Raw genomic sequence first — 22503 nt, 5'->3', positions numbered from 1 at the left:
GTTGTTTATTTATTTATTTATTTATTTAGTTATGTATGTATTCACTTACTTACTTACTGACTTATCAATTAATGCATTGTACCACAAATAAAGTAGTAGTAATAATAAAAATATACCTTTATATTTGTTTTAATGAGGTGCTCGATTTTTCGTTATACGACACCGGAAAAGAGCGGCTGGTGTTACACAGAACGTCGTCCCCCTGTGTGTGTCGCCTGGTTCTCTCCGTCAACATGTCCGCCTCGGTGTGTCACAGAATCCTTCAGAGAACAACACAGAGATTTCTCTTCTCCTCCAGAGCAGCACCGACATTTTCAAGGTACACTGGTGTCTTTGTCATGAGGTCGTTGTTCCGTTTTTATTATGTTTAACGAACATTTGATTAAAATTCAAGTATTACGTCAGATAGTTCACAGAATAAGATGACTTCCCTGTCCTTCATGTTAATGTTTGTGTTATGAAAACGCATGGCTCTCATAATTACTATACATGTATATATATTTATTGTATTTAACGGAGTTACTTTTAAAGATATTTTGTGTTGTATCTGTTGTGGTCTTAATGTGAGTTTGTTCACCTGTGAGCTGAATTAAGCCAACATCGTTTTCATTTTCATTCACTATCATTTCATTTTAATCAATGAATTTGTGTTTATTTTGTTTTTAATCCAGTGAGACTGTCCAGGCTTCTTCAGAAAAGACTGAATTACTCTCTAATTCAACAACTGTATTACAAAACTGCATTAGGCCAATGCATTTAAATTGAGATTGCCTGAATAGTCAATGATGATGGAAATTATGTTCTTAAATGTCTTGTTTTGTCCACATGCCAAAATGATTCAGTTGTAATGGTTTTTTTTTGTTAAATGGAGCAAAGAAACCAAACCAAACATTCACATTTAAGACGCTGGAAAATCAGAAAACTGTTTTTAATCATTTAGAAAACCCTTAAAACGATGAATCGATTATCAAAATAGTTGCAGATTAATCAAGTAACTGTGAATGGAGTCTCGACGGTTTGCGATCTTAAAATAGTAGGTTATTTTCCTTCACTGTAATCCGAGAGATTGAAAGCATTGAAAGCAAGTCAATAAACCTCATTAATCAGCATCTCTAGCTCTATCTTGTGGAGAGTCCTTTTATTACACTCAGGTCAGCTGATGAACTAATGCAGTGCATTTGATGGAACTGATGATGAGTGTGCTCAAATTTGTTTGTAAACATCATAGATAAAGAAAAGTTTGCAGATATATCAGTCCAAGTGGCTGCCTCTTTCCTGCAATAACAGATTGTCACTGCCTCTGGCTCTTAACACCAAATCATTCGGTTGGCATCAGATTTCTGGCATTTAAACTGCACCATATGGCCACAGTTCTCCAGGGCAGTCTGTTTGCTTGATTAATATCAGTTATTTTCATGATTTATTACTGGTCCATAAAGGCAAACCTCTAAGTTTGTCACCGTAAAGCAGCATTTCAAATGTACACATTTGATTAATCTCTGATTTAATAGAATAAACATCTTACATAGTAGCTCCTTCAAGGCCCTAAATGTGCACTGATGTAGAGAGGTATGGTCTCTGCCATGTGGTTTATCATGCATCCTCCTTTATCCTCACACAGAGATACATATAGAAGAGTTAGGACGCATTACCTCAGGCTGACGCATCCACAAATCAAAAATGGTTGTGCTTGAGGATCAAAGGAACAAGAACATATTTACATTTAAGGGGCTGAAATCAGAAAATGTTTTTTTTTTATTTAAAGTAAAACACTCTTATCAGTATAGTTTGTTGTTTATGTAGTAGTAAAAGTAAATGGTGTTGACATGAGTGTTTCTGTCGTTGCAGTCCATTCTTGTGTCGAGCTCATCGTCTGGGACCCAGTGAAGATGAGATGTACCAGAGGACCACCATGTCCATCATACAGAAGGAGCCGGGCAGCGGCTTCATGATCCACAGCTACAGCGCAAGAGGATTCAACATCGACGGCAACAAGGTGCTCGGACCCTGTGCCGTGCTGCCTCCTGCCATCCTGCAGTGGAACGTGAGCGAAATATCCTCATAACTGCCTTCATTTATGAACCATATTTTGATGGGTTTTTTTTTTATGTTGCTAAGTCTTCCTCTCTGGCAGGTGGGCAGTCATTTAGACATCACAGAGGAAAGTGTCTCATTGTTCCACATGCTCGAACCAAGAATAGGTAATAAAAAAAAATCAAATGATCGCACAGACGTGAGGTGAGAATGAACATTACCGTTCAAAAGTTTGGGGTCACTTAGAAATGTCCTTATTTTTGAAGGAAAAGCACTTTTTTTCTCAATGAATCTAACATTAAATGAATCAGAAATACACTCTATACATTGTTAATGTGGTAAACGACTTTTCTAGTTGCAAACGTCTGGTTTTTAATGGAATATGTACATTTCCAGTGTTATAATGGTACATTGTGTTTGCTAATGGTGTTAGCACAGCTGAAAACAGTTTTGCTGGTTCTTTGACCAAAGCAAAGTCATTATTTCTAATCTTGTCAATGTCTTGACTGTATTTTCTCTTCATTTTGATGAATAAAAGTGTGACCTTTAAAGGGACACTGTGTAGTATTTATGGGTTTATATTACCCAAAATCCACTTTTTTATACACATTATGTGCTCCTGCATTGTCTAGTCGCTGTATAATAGTTTTTGTTTCATTTTCGTAGTGTTTCAAAAAGTCATGTAAAATAACATGGTCGCGGGCCGCGGTTGCATTGCCACTGTTAGCAGCGAGACGCCATTTTTCTACCGGAGCCTGTAAGGACAAACGCGAGAGAACAAATCAAGCGTCGCTTTACTTGTAGCAGAAGTCCCGCCTCCACTCTCTCCGCTTCGTCTGCTACCGCCACGGTAGCTCGCCCTCTCCCTCGCCTCACGAACCTCATCTGCTGACACGGAGAAAGACGACGAGGACGACATTTGACCGGCTGAGGATACCGTAGCGCTCAGGGAAGGGAGGGGGTGAGCAGAGGAGCAGTTCTTTGTTGTACATTTCAGCCTCTCCTCTAGATGGCACTATAAACTACTTACTTCACCTTTAATGGAAAACACAACAAACATTGTATAGGTGACCCCAAACCTTTGAACGGTAGTGTGTATATATATAATTAAAAACACTGCGACTTATTCTCCCTGTTGTTTGTGTAGAGATTCTTGTACTGGGCACAGGTCAACGCTTTGAAAGAATCAACCCCTCAGTTCTTGCTCTGCTCAAACGTAAACGCATTGCTGTGGAGGTGCAAGACACGGTACGTAGATCACTGTAAGTAATACGTGTGTTCTTCCTGAACCTTTCACGCTAACTAATTTTCCTCTTTCTCGCCGTTGTTTCTCAGCCAAACGCGTGCGCGACCTTCAACTTCCTGATGAGTGAGAGGCGAGTGGTGGCCGCCGGCCTCATCCCTCCGCCTGTCAGCACCGCTCTGGAAGTAACCGAGCAGTGACTCCCGTCGTGTTCTGCAAGTCGCTGCAGATATATCCGTCTGTACAAAGATCCCAAAGCAGCAAAAACAAAGTTATTTTATAGATTCAGCTGTTGTGTGAATCCTCACTGAAAACAGTTCATTGTTAAATTGTGAGTAAAAGTACTGAAATACCATGTATTAAAAAAACAATTTAAATTATTTACATGTAAACGTTAAACACCATGCGCTGTCATTTTCGCAGACTTTTCATTGTGAGAAGAGTTGGACCTTTACAGTGTTTGACATTTATGAGGGTAATATAGTACCAAAAAGTAAGTGTATAGTTGCTTTACAATTAGTTTTTCCACAGCCTTAGAGTAAACCCGAACTATAAACAACAATGAAGGGCATCCTTTCTGGTTTGTGAAGGCCACCGTAGTGCAGTATAATGTGAATATGTGTCAGTCCTCTCTGCCTGAGGTGTTGGTGGTGACTGCTCTGCATTTAAATAAGCCTCTTACGAGTGTGTGTGTGTGTGTGTGTGTGTGTGTGTGTGTGTGTGTGTGTGTGTGTGTGTGTGTGTGTGTGTGTGTGTGTGTGTGTGTGTGTGTGTGTGTGTGTGTGTGTGTGTGTGTGTGTGTGTGTGTGTGTGTGTGTGTGTGTGTGTGTGTCGTCCAACTGCCCGCATGCTGCAAATGACATAATTTAGTGGCTTTGTCCTTCTCTCACACATAAGCTCCTTTAATCAGAGAATCCACAAATCCTCATCCTAACATCTCTGTGGTTCATCTCTAATCATCTGCCCCCTCTGGCGTCACATGACCAGCACTGGTCTGAGCGTTTAAAACCCTATATATATATATATATATTCTGTGTGAGATAAACCCTATTCTCCAGGTACTCCAGTTTCCTCCCACAGTCCAAAAACGTCTTTTCAAAACATAAACTTGATTTGCAGTCTGCAAAATATTTTTTTCAATGCAAATATTTTGGCTGTACTGTTGTTGTTGGCGAGTTCAGTTTGTTATATGAACATTATTCCTGAGTCTCTGTGACATATTAGGAGGATTTTATGACCAGTTGATTTAGATTTATTACATAATGCACCTTTAATAAAGATAATAAATACACCAAATAAAAAGTACTTCAAAAAAGTCATCAAAATATATCAAAACATGACAAATTTGAGTAGTGTTCTTTTATTTTAAACTGTGTCATGTCTAACAAAATGAAAGAAAAGCATCATGAGGGGACCATATAAAAATTACTGGAAAATTAGGAATTTGAGAACAAAAAATTTCAACAAAAAAGATGAATGAAGATGAAAACTTGTTTTCATGAAAATCACATAGATTTATTTGCTCCGGTGAAAACCACCTGGTAATGGTGTTCTAGGGTTAATTGGTTAATTGGACATAAACTGCCCTGAGGTGTGAATGTGTGAGAGTGAATGGTTATGGTCCAGGGTGTACTCCGCCTTTCACCCTATGTCAGATGGGATTGGCTTTAGTGGCTAATCCTGTCATGTGAAGGAGGATAAAGTAGACAATGAATGAATGAATGAATGAACTCCATTCAGACTGACTGTCAGGAATGTAACAGGGAAAATGACCAGAAGAACATTTGCTCATGGTTAAGTGACGTTCTTCTCAAACTTTAATGTCAACACATTTTTTTTTATTTTCTAGAATAAATAAAATAAAACCACACCAAACAAATTAAATTTAAAATAAAAAACAATGATCCGATCAGAGGTCGTCATCAGAGGTCTGCGACCGGTGTCTCTTTGATCCTCTGAGGAGTTCCTCTCCTGTGATTCGTCGGTACAGGTCCAAGATGTCCTCACATTCAGTCTCAAAGTGGCTCGTCGCGTCGTACGAGCAGGACACAAACACCTGGTGGAGTGAGAAGATGTTACAGAACAACACGAGACCCACCACACTCCACCATCCATCACAGTCTCATCTCACTTCATTAGATAAACCCGTTCAACTGCTTACTTAAAATACCCAACTGGCCAATTATTGACAGTTATTCCGTCTATTTAGACACATAGACATGGTCAACTAAACAGAGCTACAACTGCCCATCACCCTATACCTGCCTAACACAGAATACCAGGTCCTTTGTGTAAAGTGTATTGTATATTGTGTACTGTGTCTAGCCTGAACTGACACCTTCCTGCAAACATCGGCAAGGAGTCGGCTCCCCGATACCTACAGTAGACAAAGAGGTGTGAAAACACCGCCTGGAATGGCATACTCTTTGTCTATTGGAGGAATGTGAAAGGGGAGTTGCTCAGTTATAAATGTGGAGGGCTCATGATGCTCTAATTAGTCTTTGTCCAGCTAGGATCACTCTTATGAAGATTGACCTTTTGCTTGCAACAAAAATAAAAAACGGCAGAAGTTCATTCTTCACCACCAGCAGCAGAGAATTTCCACAACAAGAGAACCCTTTAAAACCCCTTTCTGGAATAAAGGGTTTTAAAAGGGTTCAATGATGAAATTCTCTGAGTGAAAGCATTGGAATTGTTGATGGTTGAGGTCAGAGGAGAATGACCAGGCTGGTTTTAGATGATAGAACGGCCACAGTAACTCAAATATCCACTTATTTTGAACCAAGGCATACAGGAGAAGATCTCTAAACTGACAAAACGTTGAACATTGAAGCTTGTGTAGCTGTTGTTGTCTAATGAAGAAATCCTCTCATTACCTGACTCCTTTTCCCATCGTTCTTGGGAACGAGCAGGTTGCTGACTGACACACATCTAGTTTCAACAGAGAATAAGATTGATTTAATACTAGTTAGTTTTTTTTTGTTTTTTTTTTAAATAACATGTCATACAACCATAGATTGTGTAAGATTGCCACTAACTTTTGCATGATCGGCTCCAGCAGATCCAGGCAAGGCTGCACCTCTTTCTCTGGGTCGCTGGTTTCTGCAGTCGTGCTCACTGTGGCGACGTACATCCCGTCTGAGGCTATGTTGTGAGCATAGGACACCACAGATATGTAAATGTCTGCAGTGGGAAAACAGAGAAATATTTCATGCATTAGTTGTTTTTTTGTGCAACCAAAATAGAAATGAAACAGCACATTTTCAGACACAATAACCTGATTTCCTGTTGAGTTGAGCTTGAGGGATGATAATTTGACAGGAGTTGGCCTCGTGGGTGTTTTTGACGGGATGATTTAATAAACAGATGACCCTGATGACTCGGCCCACTTTCCTAACGTGATGGGGAACATAGCTGGGATCACAGATGAGCTGTTTACACTGGTACAGCTGAAACACAAATACAACATCACTGAGTGCACAATTATCCCTCTGGACGCCTCATCCAGATCCTCCACTGCTTTCTTCTTGTCTTGCGTTTGGGTTACCTTCCCCTCAGACTTCACGGCTTGCACTTTGCCGTTGTCCATCACGATCTCGTCCACCGCTCTGTTGAGGAGGAACGTTCCTCCGTACTCTGCACTCAGTCTGAAACACACACACACAGACTTTTTTGTCAACACTTTGAATGCTGGACTGTTACCAGTTTACCATCATGAAAACCTGACCCGTTTGGGTACATGACGGTGAAGGTTCTCAGTCATCCAGGTCATATCTTCTTCAGCAGTTAGCTTTGTTGAGTTGAAGATGTTTCTCCTCTTATCCAAGAGGCTTCTTCCGTTCTGTGGGAACTAACTAGTGGGAAGAACCAGGTATTTAACCTCTGACTGAGGCTGATAGTCGTTAAGTTGAACGATGCACACAATTGGTGTTTCTTCTTGTTGAAGAGAGCTCGGGACAGCATTGTACACTCTTAGAAATGAAGGTTCCAAAATGGTTCTACAAGGGCTGAGGTTCTACCTGGAACCATTTGCTTCTGAAAAACCCTTTCCCAGAAGAAAGGGTTTTTCAAGGGTTCTTGGTGACACTTATGTTTCCAATAAGAACCATTTTGATCCAGGGAACCCTTTAAAACCCATTTCCTGGATAAAGGGTTTTAAAAGGGTTCTTGGTGGAACCTCTATAAAAAGGTTCTACCTGAAGCCAAAAAGGGTTCTCCAATGAGGACAAGCCGAAGAACCTTATATGGTTCTACTTAGCACTTTAATTTCTAAGAGTGTACTGTAAGTGGCTGATAGTTGGTGTCTTAGTCCACCTCCTCTGTTGAGAGATGGTTTCTCCAGGTCAACATACAGTAATTGGCTTCCTTCACTCCTCTTTCAAACCGTCTGTCTTCATTCCTTGGCCAGAAAAGGAACATGTTCATCCTCAAAAGAGCGTCCCTTGTCCTCCAGATGTAGGCTGACAGCTGAAGTCCAACACCCACACAACAGTAGACTCTGCCTCTCAGGAAAGATTTCAGACTGCAACTTATCAACTCTCTCGACCGGTATCAGCCTCAGAGGTTAAATACCTGCTTCTTCAGTCAGAACCTCCTTGGATGAGGAGGAGAAACATCTTCAACTCAACTCAAGTAAAGTCCAGTCGCTCACAGCTAACTACTGAAGAAAAATGTGTTTAAGAACGTTTACATAGTTCCTTTGTTCTGTAATGAATCCAAACAGATTGATATAATAATGCTCATCGGTGTTGAGTATAACCTGGCAAACCCCTGTGGTAGCTCCCCCAGTCCATACACAGGGTAGATATATGGGCTGGTTTTGTGTTGGGACAAAGAGTCAGAGTACAGAGTGATCCGTCTGATCGTGTCCACACACGGCTGCTCCAGGTAACTGTACGGGAACAACAGGTGACAGGTGGTCAAATTGGGTTTTTAACTTTGTTGATTCATCATCAGCAGCAACTATACACTCTTAGAAATAAAAGTGCTAAGTAGAACCATACAAGGTTCTTCGGCTTGTCCTCATAGAACCCTTTTTGGTTCCAGGTAGAACCATTAGTGTTACCAAGAACCTTTTTAAAACCCTTTATTCAGGAAAGGGGTTTTAAAAGGTTCTCTGGATCAAAATGGTTCTTACTGGAACCATTAGTGTTATCAAGAACCCTTGAAAAACCCTTCGGGGAAAGGGTTTTTCAGAAGCAAATGGTTCCAGGTAGAACCTCAGCCCTTGTAGAGGAACACTTTTGGAACCCTTATTTCTAAGAGTGTAGGTTTATGAACGTTCCTGTCACTGACCTGTCGCTGCCGTGCAGGGCTATGGCGTGACCTATGACCTCCGTGACGTTTATTCCCAGGTCAAAGCGGCAGAAAAGGTCCCGCGTGGTGGTTTTGGTGGGTTCCACGTCGTGGTAGGTGCGAGGGTTTCTCTCATCAAAGTTGTGGGTGAAGAGCATCAGCTTCCGTAACCTTCTCTTGTCAAACATGCCCATCAGGTCTGAAACGTGTGTGTGTATTTAAAGATACAGTACTTTTGTTGCTTTTTGTTGTTGTTGTTGATATAAAAGACCGGCATAACAACAATCACCTGAAGTATTGGTGTCTTCCTCAGTGACTGGGACTTTGTGCACTTTCCCCGCTTTGTACACATAGCTGCCTTCAATGACTTTGAAGTCCAGATAGCGAGTGACCTCAGTGTGCACCAAGATTTTGACCAGCTGACCTAATGCAAACATACAGGTTACACTTGCATTGCACAGGGTACGCACTTCACATGAATAATAATAATGATGAAATCTCACCATTGGCAAGAAAGAATTTGGGGATGAGGTCAACGTTCCACTCTTTGCCAAGGCCCATAGACTGACAAGGACCTGCAAGCTTAAACTTCTTGTACAGCTGTAGATGTGGAAACACAACGGATCAGCTGTGCCGTACAGTTTCTGAAGCATGTGTTTTTTATATTGTTTATGTGGTCACACCTCTTCAAGGGGGGAAATGGACGCACTCTCTCCTCCATAGTAGGGGTTTTTGTCAATGTGAAGAACCTTTTTCCCACTTAGAGACATTAAACCAGAGATGAGGCATTCCTAGGACATACGCAGAGCGTTAGTGAGTTAATGTGCAAGGGCAGCACATAGCAACGTTATTTAGTCGGTATAAATCCCCTTAATCGACAGCCTGCAGGAGGATAAGCAATGCCACTGTTTCTGCAGTCACTTCCAATGATGATTAGGGCAGAAACTGAAAAGCTGCATACAATATTATTAAGCATTTACTCATCACACTAAATATTAGACACCAAACGATGAGGAACAGACTTTCTTGACAGTCAATGTGCTTCTGTGAATCTCTCTGAGCAGATTTACATACAGTAATACCCCTAAACTGAGAAATATTTCTTATTTGCATTAATACAAACAAGTAAATGCAAGTTTCTTACCTTAAGTCCAGTTCCAAGCACAATAACGTCATATTCCTGCATCATAACACTACACTTGTGTCTCACTACCTTTCCTAGGTTGTGTAATATGTGTGTGTGTGTGTGTGTGTGTGTGTGTGTGTGTGTGCACTAATATGATGTTGATAAGTGCACCTTCCGTAATCCTCTTAAGACTGGCATATCCAGAGAGAGAGACAGGGAGAGGGAGAGGGAAAGAGAGACAATAAGAAAAGATGTTTCCCAATCACTGCAGATTGATTATTATATGGAGCTCAGTTATAAAATAACCGCAATGTAAAAGTACTCCGTTAAAAGTTATTAATTCAAAGTTTTCCTTAAGCAAAATATATATATATATATTTAATCATTTATTTATACAGGTTATCCCATTGAGACACAGGATCTCATTTTCAGGACAACACAGAATAAACACAACAATAAAGGACTATAATAGTGCGGATAATTGATATAAATTTAAATATAATGAGCATATTTAGAAACGATGTGTATTTTATATAAACAATCTTGACCTGGAAAGAAAATTACTGAACATAATTCATTACAATAATAAAAGTGCAATATGTGAGATAAAAATCCAAATTATCATAAACTTGAGAAAAAAGTCCCAAAAAGACGACATGAAAGGACAATTATCTCTTGCTGACGAAAAAACCTCCATTACCCATGATTACCTCGGTTTTCAAATGGTACGCTTGTTATATTCACCAGAGCAATTGAGCGACATTTGTGTGACATTTAATACAACTCGCAGTGTTTGGAGTCGACACCGCCCGTCCGTTCGAATTTGGGCTACGCCGTGTAACAGAATGAAAGCACACTTCTAGCCGAATAACCGCTCGGTGTGTCACTTTCTCGTCGCTGGCGTCAGTTCGTGGTCTCTAAACTTCACAGTTTGACAGCGGAGCTGAATAAACCAAAGACATGTCTTCATCACAGTCTGTAAGTGTTTCACTTTAACTCATTTAGTATGTATTTCTAAAAGGACAAACGACTCCCGGAGTTAGCTTTTTGAATCATGCACGTTCCCGGTTGGCATCGTAACTTCGTACAGTTGTGAACATTTCTACAGTCACCATACACAATAACCACTAACGCCGTTTTGTCGAGTCATTCACGCTGAATGTGGCACCAATACAGTGTGCAATTATACACTATATTCGTTTAAATGCGAAAAATTAGGTGAGGAAGTAAAATTAGCAGAGGACAAAAGAGGCGTGTCAGTGGTTCAAGTCACATAGGTGCCAGAGGGTTGCCAGGTCTGTGGGACAAAACAGCTAACTCACTATAGTGGCCGTTGAAAACTAGTCTAAAAACACATTCTAGTGGCAACAGCACAACAATACAAGAAGTGCATTTAAAGTCCAAATGCATCACCAACATTGCCTAATGTGTTATAATAAAGTGCACAAAATCATTCATGTTTTAACATTAAAAGTAGCAGTATATTTAGACAGTGTGTGACCAATGTATTGATGCACAAGCGTTTTTTTGTGTGTGTTTCCTCGTCTTTTCGTTTAGATATGTCCTGTTTATGTTTTACACAATAAAAATTAATCCCTGAACTGGAATTATTTACAATGTTTAATGTTGTTTGTTTTCATGCTCTGGGGTCCCCTTGCTGTATTTGGTTCGTGAAAACAGGTTTACTCAATCTTTGGACAAAAATAATTGGGCAAATCTGACAACCTGTACACAAGATACCAAATTAGTCTGTCTGATATACACATGAAAATCTAGTCCAATCTGAATCCCCTATCCTTAATAGTAAATAATAAATCCTTTCTTAGTTGGTTGTTCAAGCTAAAGTTAAGTTATTCATTTTTAATTTTTAATTACTGTGTTGTTTGCTTGCTGTCATATATTCTCACTTGTTTCTGTGTCGTGTTTGTCTCAGTTTGCAGGTAAAGAGCCAAACCAACACAAACGAGTGTCTGTCAAGTCTAACCCTGGATTCCTTGAGCGATTGAGTGAAACTGCGGGAGGAACCGTTGTTGGTGTCGGACTCTTTTTCCTCTCGATTTACGTTCTCTTCACCAACGAGGTGAGAACCGCATCTCAGCCTTAACTTGGCAGTTTAAAGGTTCATGTTCATGTCACACCACTTGTTCTCTTTATGACTGTTTTTCCTCCTCAGGGACGAGCGCTGCAAACAGCAACTTCTCTGGATGAAGGTCTTTCTCAGGTTGTGCCGTTGGGGCCTTACATTAGCCTTGAGCCGCAGAACAACAACCGCTTGGTACACCTGTCTGCTCAGCTGCACACTGCACAGGTAGAATGTCAAAGTACTCCAAATTACATTATTATTTTAAATACGTTTGATTAAAAATTTGATTGAGAAATGAAATGTGTTCTGACATTAAAAAATTGTTTCTTTTTGAGTTTTTCTATAAGTCATGTTGGACCCTAGTTGGAGCATAGGTATTTCTAGTGTGAATAACAATAGGGTGAAGCCCAATAATCTGCCAATATATTGTTATCCAATTATATTATCTTTATAAGTTATTAAAATCTTTAATTATTCACATCTGTATGCTAGATTCTCTATTTTTTTCCATCCATGTAAACTGATATGAACTTTGACCAGGTCAGGATGTGATCTGCTTATAATTTTCAGATATTTAGACACTTATTTAAAAAAATAAAAATAATGTTTGCTTAATTTTGTTGTCATTAAAGTTATAAGCGACTCAGTCAATGAACAATCACCTGCTTGTGTTTGTCTGTAGCCCCTGCACGATCCCAACTACAGAGTGGTGGTGCCGGCTGTGAAGCTGAAGAGGCAGGTGGAGATGTATCAGTGGGTAGAGTACCAGGAGAGCAAGTGAGTGCTTTTGTCTCTTAACTGTATTACGTCAACACCCAGGGTGGGGACATGATGTGGAAAAATGTGTTGGCTGGAGTACAAAAATACTTTTCAATGAATAGAGTTCAGACTCTGGTATTTACAGCCTCGATGAAAGGACGAGTCTGCCGTCTTAAGCACACGTGAAAGTGATTAAGCATTTTCTCGAGTGATTGTTGGTCCATAAAATGTCAGAAAATGCTGATCAGTGATTTTCAAACCTGGAAATGGTGATGTTCTCAAACGTCTCAACTTGTTGTCTTATCCAAAAACCAAACATTCAGTTTGAATGTTTCCTTTGATATGTGGAGCAAAGAAACCGGAAAATATTCACATTTAAGAAGCTGAAAATTCAGAAAAATTTAAGCTTTAATTCCTTGAAAACACCCAGACCAATTAATTGATTATCAAAATAGTTGATTAATTTAGTAATCGATTAATAATCAAGTAATAGTTTCAGCCCAACTCATCTGACGTCTTCTGACCCAAGGCAGTTTCTACAAGTTTGCCACCGACTGATTTATTTGCAGCCAAAATCACAATATTAAGTCAAATCAAGCAGTGATACTAATAGACATATACTTAACATAGTCATAGTACGTTTATTCCAATTTTAAACTAGAGAAGCAATCGGAGAGTGCAAACCTCCGCCAAGGCAGCTCAGTGCCTACAAAATACACCCTGCCGGTGCCTGGGTCAGACAGCGAGTGTTGTAACCAGTAATAGCCAAAATGTAATCAGTTTCTGGTCCCATTGTGGACATTTCCTGAAAATTTCAGCCAAATCCGAATACTTTTCGAGTTATCTTGCTAACAGACACAGACAGATAGACAATCAAACAAACAAACAGCGCGAAATATGGCGGCAAATGAACCGAGATGTTGTTCTAAACCCTAAACATGTCCTTTAAGTATAGTATTAGGTGTCAACACACACAAACTGTGAGCTGTCCCGTTTGAGATCTGTTGTCTCAGGAATGACGTTAACACTAGGTCTAAACACGGCCGTAGACTGACGTGATGATTCCCTCCTTGATTTCAGGGACTACCAAGAGAACGGTGAAACCAAAACTGAGACCACATACAGCTACAGTGAGTGTTTTATTTATTTATTTATTCATTTTTAATCTTCAGTGTGACCTTTTATTACCTGTGACCTTCTACGTAAAGTGCTGTGATTCCTCGTTCTCAGACACCGAGTGGAAATTGGAGTTGGTCAACAGTCGTCATTTTGACAAGGAAATTGGTCACCAGAACCCAAGGTGAACCTGTTAGTAATGATTAGATTATAGATCATTTTCTGTGTCACTTTATCTTAAACTGACCTGTATTACAGCGCCATGGCAGTTGAGAGTGTGACCGTCGTGGCTCCTGAAGTCCAAGTGGGACCGTTCGTTCTGTCTAAAGGTACAGTATCAGCTATATTTGAATAATCCGATGTAAACACAGCTGTGTTTGTCAAACTGTTGAGATTCACTGTCATGTTTCATCCTCAGGCCTCGTGGAGCAGATCAACAACTTCCAGACTCTGAGTTTGAAGGATTTTTCCACCTTATCCTTTGACAGTTTTCTCACCGTTGACGACGACTATTTCTATCACACTCAAAACCCGCGCAGGCCGGAGGTGAACTTTTCCACTGATACATGTAACCGCAGACGTCTTCTGTGTTTTGTGCATTGACAAACGAGTCATCGTTATTTGTTATTTGGTCTTATTTGTAAAAGGTCGGGGATGTTCGTGTGAGGTTCTCCTACGCTGGACTGAGCGGTGAGGAGTCTCCACTCGGCCCTTCTCAGACTGTGAGTGATACAGATGTACAATAATATTTGTGTCTATAAACTATTTATTTTTATGAAGAAATCCTACATATGGACATCAATAAATAAAGAAAGTAGAGTAGGAGTCTGACTGACAAGTACTAGAAGCAGAGTAGAAGCGAGGGAGAACTAGAAAGGAGCTTTGTTGATACTGATCATATCTGAATCATATGGTGGCCCTGAGGTGCAAAACACCAATGCAAAAGAAAAAACACAAACTTAGTTAATGTTTTTGTTTTTCTGCTTTTGTGTGAGTGTCTTTGTGTTTTTTGTTTTGCGTTTATGTTTTTTTGATTTGTGTTTGTGGTTTTTGTTTCGGTCTTATGTTCGTGTTTTTTGATTTGCGTTATTGTTTTGCGTTTGTTTTTTGTTTGTGATTTGCGTTTGTATTTTTTGATTTGCGTTTGTGTTTTGCGATTTACATGTTTTGTTTTGAGATTTGTGCTTGTTTTGTGATTTGCATTTGTGTTTCTTGTTTTGCGTTTGTTTTGAGATTTGCGTTTGTGTTTTTTGTTTTGTGTTTCTTGTTTTGCGTTTGTTTTGAGATTTGCGTTTGTGTTTTTTGATTTGCATTTGTGTTTTTAGTTTTGCGATTTACATTTTTTGTTTTGTGATTTGCTTTTGTTTTGTGTTTCTTGTTTTGCGTTTGTGTTTTGCACCTCAGAGCCACCGTAGAATTACCTGTAAGAAAACACTAAACTTTTGAACTTCTCTTTGATTCAAATGAAATGATTTATCTTTATCAAAATAACTGAACACTTTTAACTTGTTGGCTGAGACAATCTTATAATTTAAAGGTTTAATTAATTAACAATAATTCACTCAATCCAGTCACTCCCAAGTAGACGATAAATTGCATATACTATTAAATCTATGTGAATTAAATGTCTTTTAAAACTAGATCATGGTCATTTTATAGACTGAACATTATTAGTAGTTACCTCAGTGTTATGTACATCTTTTTGTGGTTTCTAAAAAGTAATAATAGCCCATTTCAGAAGACTGTACCTTTTTAGTATTAATGTACAATCACAATACAACCTGTAACCTTAATTAGGTTTAGATTATGAAGTTCACAAAACAAAATTAATTGATCGTGACTAATACGTGCCTTGTGACTGAACCCGTTTTTCAGGTCAGTATTGTGGCCATGCAGCGAGGAGAACAACTCATGTCCTATAAGACAAAGTCAGGAGACACTCTGGAGATCCTGTACCTGGAGGAACTCTCTGCAGAGGTCACCACTCTTCACACTTTGGTTTTCTTCTCTTGACTGCGGTTGTGAAATAATGAAAAATGTACTTGATGCTGCTGTGTTTTGGTACTTTAGGATGTTTTTGAGAGAGAACACCAGCACAACAGTATGAAGACGTGGGGGCTCCGAGCTGCAGGATGGGCTCTTATGTTCCTCAGTATTCAGCTGACCATGCGCATCATCTACATACTGGGTAATTAATTCATTCAATGAATTGTTCTCATCATCTTCCCCTATATGTGTTGAATGTGTGCTTTGTCCCCACAGTGGACTGGGTTCCTGTTCTCCGTGAGCTGGTGTCCGTGGGGCTGAAGGTCTTCGCCTTGTGCGTCTCCTGCTCCATTTCGCTCCTCACCATCGCGTCAGGTTGGCTGTTTTATCGACCACTAATGGCGGCGGCTCTGGGAGCATTGGCTCTGGTTCCGGTGCTTCTCGCCCGCTCGGGTCTTCCGGCCAAGAAGAACGAATGACTACTGAACTGATGATGTTCTGATGGTGAGGTAACTCATCACTCAAGTTCTCGTCACTTCTCACCTCTCACCACAGTGCTGATGTTGTCCAGTTGGACACAGGAAGCAGTGAGTAACATAAAATGTTCTAATTTCTGTAAATAAAACCAAAGAAGTGTTGCTTTCCCCCAAAAAAGCTGACTGTCAGTTTAATAGGTTACACTTAAATCAATGAAACGAACGAAGCACTTAACAAAAAGGAATAAACCCAGTGTTACACAGGTGTGGTAATCAATGTCCACCTTGTGTTCTTCAGTGCTGGGATCCAGAAAATCTGTGATGGAGGGTTAAAAAATCCTTTAATATTTCATGGCTGTTGCCTTCATTACCTTTATTAAGGTTAGTGTTAAACATACATTTAATGGAGGTAGAATTAGTTTCACAGCTGTTTAAAGTGTAATATCAGTGTATAATATGTTGTTTATTCCATCTGGGGGTTGTTCTGCAGTTGATAAACCAATGACTTGAGTTAGATGTATTAAATTGGGAATTAATTTAATAACGTCACTGTGTCAAACCAAACAGACCTGAGTCTGAAGAAGTGGGGATTTCTTGATCTTTTTGTTGCTCTATATATTTTTATACAGTGGATGTTAAATAAAGTTTTGTTTGCCTTGGACGGAAATGGCTCGTTTTCTGTCGATGTGCGTCACAGAAATATCGAGAGGAAAAAAGGACAGTGATGTATATATTTAAACCTCATCTCGTAGTCAAACTGCATTGGACTGACGTGAGTTCTGTGCCGCGCTGCGATTAAACAACAAAGTAGAACAAATAAATCAAAGATTCTTACAAAGAAATTTATTACACAAAACACTAAGTTTCCATTTGCGTTTTTTTTTTTAACAAAAATGAGTTTCCAGTCTCATAATGTGCAAGTGATCATAATGCACATTGGGATTTGTATATGATGAAGCGCACAAACAAATTTGAACTTCAATGTGTGCCTCACTTGGTTGTAAAATTAAAAGGACTACAGGTCACAGTGTTACAGGTACTTCACCCTGGTTGGCTGTGTGGAAACATTCCTCAGATCAGCAGGCAGGGCTCAAGCACTTAACTGTCGTTGGCAGGTGTGACACAACATGGCTGACCTCTTTGATTACATGTTGATAAAGGAGCTTTTTCGTTATGAAAAATTTACTTGTGTTAAAGTACAAAAAAGTAGTTTCCCATTACCTCAAACGTGAATACTGACAACCAGACTACATTTGCTTATGACAAAGAAAAGTAAAAGCATTACACCTTTAGTAAAAACTGGAGAGAACAGTCTTTTGCATTGGTGTGGTGGGGGGGGGTTAGGTTTGACCCTAATGCTCCTTCTTTCCCCCCCAAAGGAAGCCGCACCCTCGTGCCCTCGTTACAGCAGGACACATTTACTGCTCTTTTTCCCCCGCCTGGCCTGTAGTGCAGCCCTGGTGGCCATCTCAAAGACTTCCCTCACACCATCCTTTGTTTTTGCAGAACACTCCATGTATCCAAAGGCGTTGATCTTGTTCGCCATGTCCCGTCCGTCCTCTGGTTTCACAGGTTCCTAAAGGAAAAGGTCACAGAGTTTTAGGAGGAGAAAATGCAGATTTCTTAGTTTAACATGTTAATTCATTCAGTGAGGCTGGGTGTCTCTGTGGCTCTCAGGTTATAGTTCGTAGCTTCGTATATACGGACACAACAGGAGTGTAAACCCTCATGCGCCTCGGTTAAGCATCATCCACACATTATTTGGGTGCTGCGTGTGAGCCGGCCCCTTAAGCTGCTTTTAGACAAGCTCTGAACTCCAGAGATTCTCCGGAGATTGTGAAGAGGGGCTTTGGGCGAACGTGAATGCCACTGACCCCGCAGGAACAAAATTGAAGGAATCACACCAAGTGAAAGGGGTGAGTGTCCTGCATGAACACAACTAGACACCATGCACATGCCTGGAAATTCTCCTGCTATTGTTAACACGTCTCACCCTGATAATGTCCCTCTGGTTTGGTCATGTGTGACCAGCAAACTCCAGAGAATGTGTGGACACAGATCACCAGACATTACCCACTGTTTGTGTGTGTTCTTCATTTTATTACCTGCTTCATTTTGGCCAGCTCCCTCCGGGTGTGCTCATCATTACGCAGGTCCTTTTTATTTCCCACGAGTATAATGGGAACATTAGGACAAAAGTGTTTCACCTCAGGAGTCCACTTCTCTGGAATGTTCTCTGAATGACGCGACAAGGGACAAAAACAGTTTGATTGAAGATTATTTTACCGTCAGTTACAGTCTGTGGATTTACATTTACATTTACATTCAGTTGGGTTGAAAAAAATAATATAAACAGTAAAAACATGACCACCAAAGTGTTTCTACAGCTACAATTGATATGCATTATGTAGATACATGATGTAGTATCCCCATACATATAGCAGCTCTCTGTTATCACTTACCAAGACTGTCAGGACTGTCGATGGAGAAGCACATGAGGATGACGTCAGTGTCTGGATAAGAAAGTGGACGCAGTCTGTCATAGTCTTCCTGGCCGGCTGTATCCCAGAGAGCCAACTCCACCTGTCACAACAGATAACAATTCCGTAAACTTCAACTAACGGATTGACATTAAACAGACCTAACGATCCAAACCAACTCCCTTGTATACCAAAATACTCATGGGGCACAGAAACAACATCCAATGTATGAAACCCATGCAGCCATACAAGTTTCATAACAGATATTTTGATAAAATCCTGTTGAGATTGACTGACGTTAAATAATCACAATGGCCTTGATTTCTCACTTACTACACTTGGTGTAATCAGCACAACTGAATTAATCAGGTTATAGTGAACCATATAATCACAACATATTATTACATACCAATTATCCAAAAGTATTAAGGGCTATGTTTCATAAGTGTTTCATAACCCAAACCCTTAAGATGAGTCAACTTCATATTAATTGCCACATCAAATTACATGCATGACTGTGGGTGAGAGGGAGTTGACCGCTGGCTCTCGGCTGCTGTTGTAATAACTAGGTGTCGAGTTGTGTAGCGCCGACTCGATCCTCGTCTAAAATGCAAGGAAAGTTAAAAAAAATCGACTGTACCTGTTTGCTATCAACTTCGATGTCAGCGACGTAGTTCTCGAAGACCGTGGGCACGTAGACCTCTGGGAACTGGTCCTTGCTGAACACGATGAGCAGACAGGTCTTCCCACACGCTCCATCTCCCACTATAACCAGCTTTTTCCTGATTGCTGCCATGGCTGCAGACGAGACACGGAAGTAAGCAAAGGTTATGACGTGAACACTAACTGCATGTGGCGATTATGCAACCAGAACTTCCACTTCCACTGTGAGAAAAAATGAGCAGCAGTAACTACACGGACTAAAATAACTGAAATTCAAAAACAAGCTTTAACAGTTTAGATTCTAAAATGTCAACGGGCAAATCCTTCTCTCCTAATCTACCTTTTTTAAACCCAAAGTATTCAGACAGCTAGCATTGAGACTTCAACATCACCTTACGTGTAGTTTGGAATACAGCCAGTGGGAGGCAGAAGAGGTCAACAGACACTGCTCATATCTTCAACACCCTTTGCTGTTAAAAGGTTAATGAAGCAGCTGCTATAGTAAATTCTGATAAGTGTAGATCACAATATCAATCTTTCATGACCTCTGTATTACCGTGCATGTTGTACTGTAGGAAAAACCCAGATACAAAGACAACGGATGAACTATGGTTACATGTAAAACATTACTGATATTGATCAAAGTGCTACAAGAGTTCGAATTCTTGTGTGTGACATTAAGACCAGTTGATGCATACCATATGTCTTCATACAAAACAGCATACTAAAAAAACAGTACTCATGTTATAATAAGTGAGTGAAAATCTGAAAGTGAAAAACAAGAATATTTAATTAATAATATCATTATAAATCACAAGGATTCCTTCCCTCTGGTGGCACTCAAAAGAAAAAAATTCACTACAACTGTATCGGCACTTTCACATAAACAATTCTAGCACTACTCTACTACGTCTTTTTCCATGACTTCATAGTACCTCCTCAACATGGGCGGGGTCGTCATAGCATGTGACATCATTTTATACGCAACACAAACATACTATATCCTCTCATCAGCCGCCAAACCCAGCAGGAACATCTGCACCTCGTCGCTGGAGCACTGTGTATTTTAGCGGACAGCAGCTGTGTGTGCTCGCCGTTAACGCTATTGTAGTTTTTTTTTTAATGTCGGATTTGATTATTGTGTCAAACGATGCAACTGTTGTGACTCTTCCAGTGAAGACACTCTGACCAATCAGTGGCCAGCAGTCTGTTGACTTCACAGTGTCGTATCGGCTCAGCTTGCTTGGAACAGGTACCAAAAAAACAACAACACCAGGTAACAGGTACCATCCCTAATGGAAAAGCCAAGTCAAGCCGATTAGCGCTGAAAATGTATAACAGAAAAGCTCCAATGCTGGCTAGCGCAACAGCATTTTTAAGTCACCCACGTGAAATATTACCAATTTTCCTGTCACAATTACCCCAATAATGGAAGTTCCCAACAATGACCTTATTAATTAGTGTTTTTCTGTTTTTAATTCCAATACGACTGTGACTACTGATTACTTTAACAATCAATTTACTGTTGATTATTATATTTTAGTTGTTTGATCTATGAAATGACAGAAATATTGATTGGTGTTCAAAATGATGATGTCCTCAATCCAAACATTATTGTGGTTTAATGATTAATTTGTTATGTGGAGCAAAGACATCTGAAAATATAAACTTGTTTTACTAATTAAAAGAAAAACCCTCCCAGCTATAGCTGACGAGTTATTTCGCAATAGTGTGATAAACGATTAATCGTTGCCAATCCTGTATCGTATGTTGTCTCAGTCCTAGTATAAACACAACGTCAGAACCGTCTGAAACCAACACCCGGGGCTAACTATTAAGCATTCAAAGCTGGGGTTGTTTATACCCAGACTGTGCAGTGTTCTGTACACAAACTGTACATGTGAACACCACAGGGAACAAAGATCCCACATTTATGAGCTGTACTTAAAGACTTGACGTGAATAACAACGTGTTTTCCTGGTGATACATATCCGCCCCAGTGTTTCAGACCCACCCCGGCATCAAACTCGACTATTTTATATATTTTTTAAAACATTTGTACCGCATCTTAACAGAATACACGAACATGAATTGAGAGTCAATTACCGGGGACAAGTACTGTCAGAAAAACGTGAATCACCACAGAACTGATTGACCTAGATTTTTAGCTGATGTTCTGTTTACAATAGACTACATGTTAACTAGTGTTGCTACTAAGCTAGCTGTTAGCCGGGTACGCGGCTAGTGCGATGAGTTTATAGCTTTATGTTTTTTATTTATTTAGCCGTGATGTATAAAACACACACAATATTGTTAATCAAACATCCACAAGGGCCGTGTTTTATCTCCAGTTTTAATCATTCGTACACGCGTGGTTATTTTATTTGAATCATAAAAACCGGTACGGTTGGCTAGCTAGCTAGCTAGCCAGACTTAGCTTAGCTAAACGGAAGTGAATGCGACTTAAATCGGGTCGTTAGCAATCTGACTACCGTAGCCACAAACGTCGGAAGAAAATATGGATTTATTGGATGTATACTTTAGCGCCGCGTCGCCAATGTAAACACATGGCATTCTCTTAATATACACAATTCGCGGTAATATAACGACTTACCCAGTGATTGTTTTAAAGTGAATCCAAATGATTTCCAAGTAGTGCTTTGTTGGCCTCCTCGCTGCTGCTGCTGGAGGAAGTAACACAGGGGCGGGGAGAGGAGCGCACAGTCCTACTGTACAAACACGATAGATTCATCAATGTTGTTAGAATAATCATGTAATACTACTACTTCTTCTTTAACTAATACTACTACTAATAATGACAATAATACTGATAATAATAACAATCATTTACATTAAACATGGATACCCATAATGTATGTGGTTATACACTATTTACATTGTTTATACTGTTGTCCCTTTTTAAATTACCTTTAATCTTTTTAAAATGTCTATATCTTTGAATATTTCCTGTTATTTTTGCTATTTTTACTATTGTATGAAGCTATACATACCGCAATTCATTCTCTTCCTGTATAACATACTGTATTGTATGTCCACAACATTTAGATGCATGATTTATATGTATATGTATGTATGTATGTATTTATGTATGTATGTATATATATATATATATATATACATGTATGCATGTATGTATGTATGTATATATATGTATATATATATATATGTATATATACATATATATACATATACACACATATATGTATATGTATATAAATATA

General features: G+C 39.6%; 4 protein-coding genes across 4 annotated transcripts; 2 read left to right on the top strand and 2 right to left on the bottom strand.

The window, feature by feature from the left end:
- The first annotated feature begins 200 nt into the window (after window positions 1-200).
- ndufaf3 (NADH:ubiquinone oxidoreductase complex assembly factor) lies at window positions 201-4513 on the top strand. The gene is made up of 5 exons (XM_083892960.1): window positions 201-319; window positions 1849-2044; window positions 2135-2201; window positions 3182-3282; window positions 3370-4513. Exons 1-5 carry the CDS (start codon window positions 234-236, stop codon window positions 3475-3477), a joined length of 558 nt encoding a protein of 185 aa, XP_083749086.1. The 5' UTR covers window positions 201-233; the 3' UTR covers window positions 3478-4513.
- Window positions 4514-5186: 673 nt separating this feature from the next.
- Window positions 5187-9761, bottom strand: LOC310929256 (rab GDP dissociation inhibitor alpha; the record flags this gene model as incomplete). Its single annotated transcript, XM_083891977.1, has 11 exons — window positions 5187-5333; window positions 6154-6208; window positions 6316-6460; window positions 6555-6726; window positions 6825-6924; window positions 8037-8168; window positions 8573-8771; window positions 8862-8996; window positions 9076-9172; window positions 9256-9363; window positions 9717-9761. 11 exons carry the CDS (start codon window positions 9759-9761, stop codon window positions 5187-5189), a joined length of 1335 nt encoding a protein of 444 aa, XP_083748103.1.
- An 807-nt stretch (window positions 9762-10568) lies between these two features.
- On the top strand, window positions 10569-16702 carry tmem43 (transmembrane protein 43). Its single transcript, XM_083893062.1, has 12 exons — window positions 10569-10676; window positions 11632-11778; window positions 11872-12006; window positions 12464-12558; window positions 13621-13670; window positions 13771-13840; window positions 13915-13985; window positions 14075-14202; window positions 14304-14378; window positions 15532-15633; window positions 15727-15844; window positions 15919-16702. The coding sequence occupies exons 1-12, from the start codon at window positions 10659-10661 to the stop codon at window positions 16119-16121; spliced, it is 1212 nt and encodes a 403-aa protein (XP_083749188.1). The 5' UTR covers window positions 10569-10658; the 3' UTR covers window positions 16122-16702.
- Window positions 16703-16952: 250 nt separating this feature from the next.
- On the bottom strand, window positions 16953-21951 carry LOC310929987 (transforming protein RhoA). Its single transcript, XM_083892866.1, has 5 exons — window positions 21876-21951; window positions 19239-19396; window positions 18581-18701; window positions 18224-18354; window positions 16953-17694 (listed from the first exon to the last, which is right to left on the bottom strand). The coding sequence occupies exons 2-5, from the start codon at window positions 19392-19394 to the stop codon at window positions 17521-17523; spliced, it is 582 nt and encodes a 193-aa protein (XP_083748992.1). The 5' UTR covers window positions 19395-19396; window positions 21876-21951; the 3' UTR covers window positions 16953-17520.
- Window positions 21952-22503: the final 552 nt, after the last annotated feature.

The sequence above is a fragment of the Microchirus variegatus genome, assembly GCF_963457635.1.
Source record: "Microchirus variegatus genome assembly, chromosome: 7".
Taxonomy (NCBI): Eukaryota; Metazoa; Chordata; class Actinopteri; order Pleuronectiformes; family Soleidae; genus Microchirus; species Microchirus variegatus.
Note: the sequence above shows the minus strand (reverse complement) of the source record. Positions and strands in the feature narration are given on the sequence as shown.